General features: G+C 39.1%; 1 protein-coding gene across 1 annotated transcript in view; it reads left to right on the forward strand.

The window, feature by feature from the left end:
- The first annotated feature begins 667 nt into the window (after nt 1-667).
- The window catches only part of LOC125209556 (receptor-like serine/threonine-protein kinase SD1-8), a 6,818-nt gene continuing 1,485 nt past the window's right edge, over nt 668-6,000 (forward strand). The window contains exons 1-7 of the mRNA XM_048109155.1: nt 668-1,709; nt 1,822-1,962; nt 2,043-2,167; nt 2,234-2,444; nt 2,521-2,758; nt 2,832-2,982; nt 3,059-3,136. Of these exons, the coding sequence (XP_047965112.1) occupies nt 668-1,709; nt 1,822-1,962; nt 2,043-2,167; nt 2,234-2,444; nt 2,521-2,758; nt 2,832-2,982; nt 3,059-3,136 (1,986 nt within the window). The remainder of the gene's footprint in view (nt 1,710-1,821; nt 1,963-2,042; nt 2,168-2,233; nt 2,445-2,520; nt 2,759-2,831; nt 2,983-3,058; nt 3,137-6,000) is intronic.

Here is a 6,000-nt window from a genome sequence, read left to right on the forward strand (position 1 = left end):
CGAGCCGAGGGTTGACCCGTAACAGGGCGCCAACCCACTAGCGTAGGCAGTCTGGACACTCTCGTGTCTCCTGCATCCGTCAATCTAGCTTCTTCCACATTCTTGACCATAGTGGGAATACGTGAAATATGAAACCACATCTTTTCTTCCAGCAATGATTACATGTTTATTAGTTTCAAAATTAACTTCCTCTGATTATTTATCAGATAATCAGTGTCATTGTCTCGTCCAGTTTAGCGTTGCTCAAACGGTTCCACAACCTCAACCTGGTCAAACAAATTATAAACAGTACATTATTGACAAATAATAGTAATACTATTATTATTCCTCTCATGGAAAAGTTTACAAGTTTCAAACCTACGGAGGCATGAAGGCCTTATCAACGAATTTCTTTAATTTCAAGCCTTCCAATCTTTGAATTTAGCTTCCATTTCACCTATTTTATTCGGTTGTAGTTCTTTAGTTAAGAGATTTGAATATGCTACACTTGTTTTTAACAACGGTGGCATGCTCCTTGCTTCACTCCATCACACATGGAGCAGTTGATGATCACGTACTTTTTTCCAAATCAAAAGCTTGTTGTTGGGCAGACTCTGGTCTCACAAAACCAAGTTTTCGAAATAGGATTTTTCTCGCCGGGAATATCTTCGAATAGATCCTTGGGAATATGGTGCAAGAGCACACCAGATGTAGTAGTCTGGGTTGCAAACAGAAACATTCCAATCACTGCCTCACAAGCACCACCACTTTTCATGATTTCTGGCAATGGAAGTCTTACTATAAAAAGTGGCAAAAGCATTATCTGGTCAGCGACGTCATCAGGGGTGGCCTCAAATCCAGTTTTACAGCTCCTGGAAACTTGGTTCTTTCAGACAACACGGGCACGGGAGAGGGCTACTTATGGCAGAGTTTTGATTATCCAACCGACACCTACTTGCCGGGAATGAAATTCACAGATGATGCAGATTCAGGCGTGGAGAGATATTTGACATCATGGAGGAATGCAGATGACCCTTCTCCTGGAGATTACATATTCAGGATCGAAAACAAGGGCTTGGCCGACGTGGTTGCACTGAGGGGGACGACAAAGAGATACCGAGTGAGGAAGTGGAATGGAGTATATTTTTGCGGTGGTCCAAGATTTTCCAATGCCATTTACCAATCAAAGGCAGCTCCTGGAGAAGAGAGGATTATATCTGCTGAAGAGCCCTACCAAGACCCAATTATCATCCGAGTAAGGCTAGAGATATCTGGTACACTCGCACGTCATACGCTGAATGACAATAAAGACAAGTGGAATCTTGCTTTTACATTTCCTCAAGATTTATGTGATGAGTATGGAATTTGTGGTCCTAATGGTATATGCAGATGTAGGATTCACAACCCGGTTAGATGCCAGTGTTTGAAAGGATTTGCACCTAAGTTCCAAAAGTACTGGGACTTTCAAGATTGGTCCGGTGGATGCACTAGAATTAAACCATTGAACTGCCATGGAGGAGATGGATTTGTAGAGGTTAGAGGGGTTAAGTATCCAGATATGTTGAAATTTTGGTTAAACACAACCATGAGCCTTGGTCAGTGCAAAGCTATGTGCTTTGAAAACTGTAGTTGCAATGCATATGCTAATCCATTCATAACCAATGGAGGCATTGGCTGCTTGATGTGGTTTGGCGATCTCATTGATATCAAAGAGCTTCCTGCAGCAGATAGTAAGCAAAACATATATATCCGCGTACCATTTTCTGACCTAGGTAACTCATTTCTTTCTATCCATACTAAGTTTAGATTAGCATATCCTAAAACTGATGATTTTGTCAGTAGATTTTAGCCCAAGTCCAGAGGAGGACGTCAAGGATAAGAAAAGGCCTTTGAAGTTAATTCTGATTTCAGTTGCATCTGGTGTACTCGTCTCAACTTTTATCAATTGGGGTTTACATTTAAAGGCACAACGAAAGAAGAGAGGTAACAGTTGCTCTCTGGAAAATAATGTTTCCCAACCATAAACTCAAGCTAACAATGAATCATTTACTCTCTCTTTGTAGCATCAAAAACAACAACTGAGAACCTTGAATTACCTTTGATCAAAATGAAAACCGTTGTGCAAGCAACGAATAATTTCTCCACAGAAAACATGATTGGAGTCGGAGGTTTTGGATCTGTTTTTAAGGTAATGTAGTAAGTGAGAGTGCTGAAGTTAAGAAACACAATACTTACTTGCATACTGAATAAGCAGGGGAACATGCCATCGGGAGAAGAAATTGCAGTAAAAAGATTGTCGAGATCTTCACGACAGGGTCATGAAGAGTTCAAAAATAAAGTCACGATGATAGCAAAACTTCAACATAGAAACCTCGTCAAACTTTTGGGATGTTGCATTGAAGAAGAAGAAAGGATGTTAATCTATGAATACCTGCCGAATAGAAGCCTGGATTATTTTGTTTTTGGTAATCCTCTTTTTTTGATCTGCCAAACTTGAAAAAGAGCATCCATTGTTAACATTCGCATGGTCTTTCAATGCAGATCTGAGCCGAAGAACAGTGTTGACATGGCCTAAGCGTTATGACATAATCATGGGAATCGCAAGGGGGCTGTTATATCTCCATCACGATTCCAGATTAAAGATTGTACATAGGGATCTCAAAACGAGCAATATTTTACTAGATGGAAATTTAACTCCCAAAATATCGGATTTCGGCTTAGCAAGAATTTTTGAAGAGGATCAATCTCTTGCTAGAACAAAAAGAGTTGTTGGGACATAGTAAGTTCACTTTATATCATCGAACTAGCTCATTATTTTTTATGGCAACATTAAGATTGATCATTTTTTGCAGTGGATACATGGCTCCCGAATATGCCATTGATGGGAAATTCTCAACGAAATCCGACATCTTTAGTCTTGGAGTGGTGTTTCTAGAGATAATCAGTGGGGAAAAGAACAGAGGATTCACACACTTGGATCATTATCTCAACCTCTTAGGCCATGTATGTAAATAAATGGATGCTATTTCACCATGATAAATGAAAAACTGACAAACTAACCTGGTAGTTATGGTGGCAGGCATGGTTGCTGTGGAAAGAAAACAAGAGTTTGGAGTTGATGGATGGATGTTTGAACAATACATATAGGGAGTATGAAGTGAAGAGATGCATACAAGTGGCGTTATTATGTGTTCAGAAATTTGCAAATGATAGGCCAATTATGTCAACAGTGGTTTCAATGTTAGGATCTGATGATGGAGATTTGCCCGAACCAAAAGAGCCTGGGTTTTTTATGGAAAGAAGTAGCAGCCCTGTGGGAAGCTATACATCACCCAGTTTTAAGTCAGAGAACACAATTACCATTACAGACTTAGAGGCAAGATGAGATGGGTAATATCCATGTAGATTTCTACCTCTCCTTAATTTGGAAAACTCAAACAACATGTTATCCACGCATTGTTTTATTTACAACTTATACCATTACTATTAACAAGTTATACCCTTTCTCTCTCTCTCTTACTTTTTCCCTTATTTATTAAAACTCGTGTCAAATCCATTGTTCATACTCTTTGGGGACGGAAGGAGAAATAATTAGCACTTTTTCTCGCTCTTACTTTACTCTCTCTTACTTAGTTTTCTTTAATTTATTCACTTTCTACTCTATTTTCTTTACTTTTTTAATCTAGCTACATAACAAACTAAACATCGATTTCTTAAACTCCGTGCCGAAAAGTTTCGCCTCAACTATGAGGGAACGGAGGGAGTAATACGTTTTATTATTTCTCAATTAAAATAACTAAGCTGAGACATCTATTTATGGTAGCTCTTAAAATCTTGTGCGCTTTGACTCCTAATACAACTCGGGAAAGAACTGACAAATAAAAGCCGAGAAGAAGTGAAAATAAGACATGATCTAAGACACTAAAGGATGTCTAGTAAATAAAGGCAAGAACATCTTGAAAATTCTATCTCCAAACCTTACATGTTCAGATATTATCCTTTGTAGGCATGTGCTTGGCTCGAGCCACACGCGGTGGAGTCGTGGTCTAGCGGTCTGATGCTATAAAAACTGTAAATATAAGATTTCTCCATTCAAAGATTTATCAGTACACATGAAAAGGGAATATTAAAGCTTTTTTTGCGTTATTCAATTTTGGAAAACATATTAAACTAGTTTTCCAATGTTTTTACCCATAATCTCAAGTCTCAACTCTCCACATCTTAAATAAATATAGGAAAATATTTTCTGGAGCAGATCAATCGGAATATATATTGGCTTGTTAGAAAATAGAGATAATCCACTTCGACAAAAAAAATTAAAGTACAGAGACTTAAAGATTCATCAAGAAAATAGATTCATTTCATCTTCTAGAATTTGACTGATTGAACAATTTATTGCTGATCAACAGAGGTCATTTACCGTCGTTGAAAAGGCCAAGTCGCTATCAACAGTGGAATCAAAGAAAACAAACATGAAAAGTAAGAAATGGGAAAAGGAAAACGCTAACTAATAGGACTTTTTAATTTATTTTTCCATAATTTATGTATAATCATCCGTGGCCAGTTGCACAAGTAATCCGATTCTAAGATGGCTATCTGTTTTTTCACTACAATCATCGGCTACCTGCTTCACTCTGTAATCAGTTTAACAGTTGGGGCAGCAGCAGTTGATGATCACATACTTTTTCCAAATCAAACACTTGTTATTGGCCACACTCTTGTTTCTCAAAACCAAGTTTTTGAAATGGGTTTCTTCTCACCTGGTAAATCTTCAAATAGATTCTTGGGAATATGGTACAAGAGCACACCAGATGTTGTAGCCTGGGTTGCAAACAGAAACCATCCTATGCCTGCCCACCAAACACCATTTTTTATGATATCTAGAAATGGAAGTCTTGTTATAAGCAGTGGCAGAAGCATTATCTGGTCAGTGCATTCATCAGGAATACCAACAAGTATTAATCCAGTTTTACAGCTGCTGGATTCTGGAAACTTGGTTCTTGTAGCCAACATGGTGGAAGGCGGGTACCTATGGCAGAGTTTTGATCATCCAACTGATACCTGCTTGCAGGGGATGCAATTTACTGATGATGCAGATCCGGGTGTGGAGAAATATTTGAGATCGTGGAGGAATGCCGATGACCCTTCTCCTGGAGATTACATATTAAGGATCGAAAACAAGGGCTTGCCTGACTTTGTAATACTGAGAGGGGCAACTAAGAGATACCGGCTGGGCAAATGGAATGGTTTATTTTTTGGCGGTGGTCCACGCTTTCCAAATGCCATGTACAATGTTCTTGTAGTTTTCAGACAAGAGAGGATGGTATCTGCCAAAGAGCTCTACGACAGTACAGTTGTCGTAAGAGTAACACTAGATCCATCTGGTACAATGACACGCCATACACTCAATGCCCAAAGAAACAAATGGAATCGTGCTTTCACTTTTCCTCAAGATACATGTGATGAATATGGTATTTGTGGTCCTAATGGAATATGCAAATCTAGGACTGACAGTCCGGTTAGATGTCAGTGTTTCAAGGGATTTGCTCCTAAGTTTCAAAGTTATTGGGACCTTCAGGATTGGTCGGGCGGGTGCACTAGAGTTAAACCGTTGAATTGCCACGGTGGAGACGGATTTCTAAAGGTTGGAGGGGTGAAATATCCTGACATGTTGAGTTTTTGGTTGAACAGAAATATGAGCCTTGGTGAGTGCAAAGCTGAGTGCTTAAATAACTGTAGTTGCAATGCATATGCGAATCCATTCATTACTAATGGAGGAAGTGGATGCTTGATGTGGTTTGGCGAACTCATTGACACAAAGGAACTTTCAGCAGCAGATAGCAAGCAGAACATCTATATCCGCGTGCCAGTTTCTGAACTAGGTATCATCACTCTAAACGTATAAGGTAATCCTGGTGTTTATGGTATAAGTAGTGTACATAGAACTCCTTTTCACTTTCGTGCTAAGGTAAACAAAGAAACCCGTAACTCACATACCGCACAGTAACATGGTCTACCTAG

Source organism: Salvia hispanica, chromosome 3, assembly GCF_023119035.1.
Source record: "Salvia hispanica cultivar TCC Black 2014 chromosome 3, UniMelb_Shisp_WGS_1.0, whole genome shotgun sequence".
NCBI lineage: Eukaryota > Viridiplantae > Streptophyta > Magnoliopsida > Lamiales > Lamiaceae > Salvia > Salvia hispanica.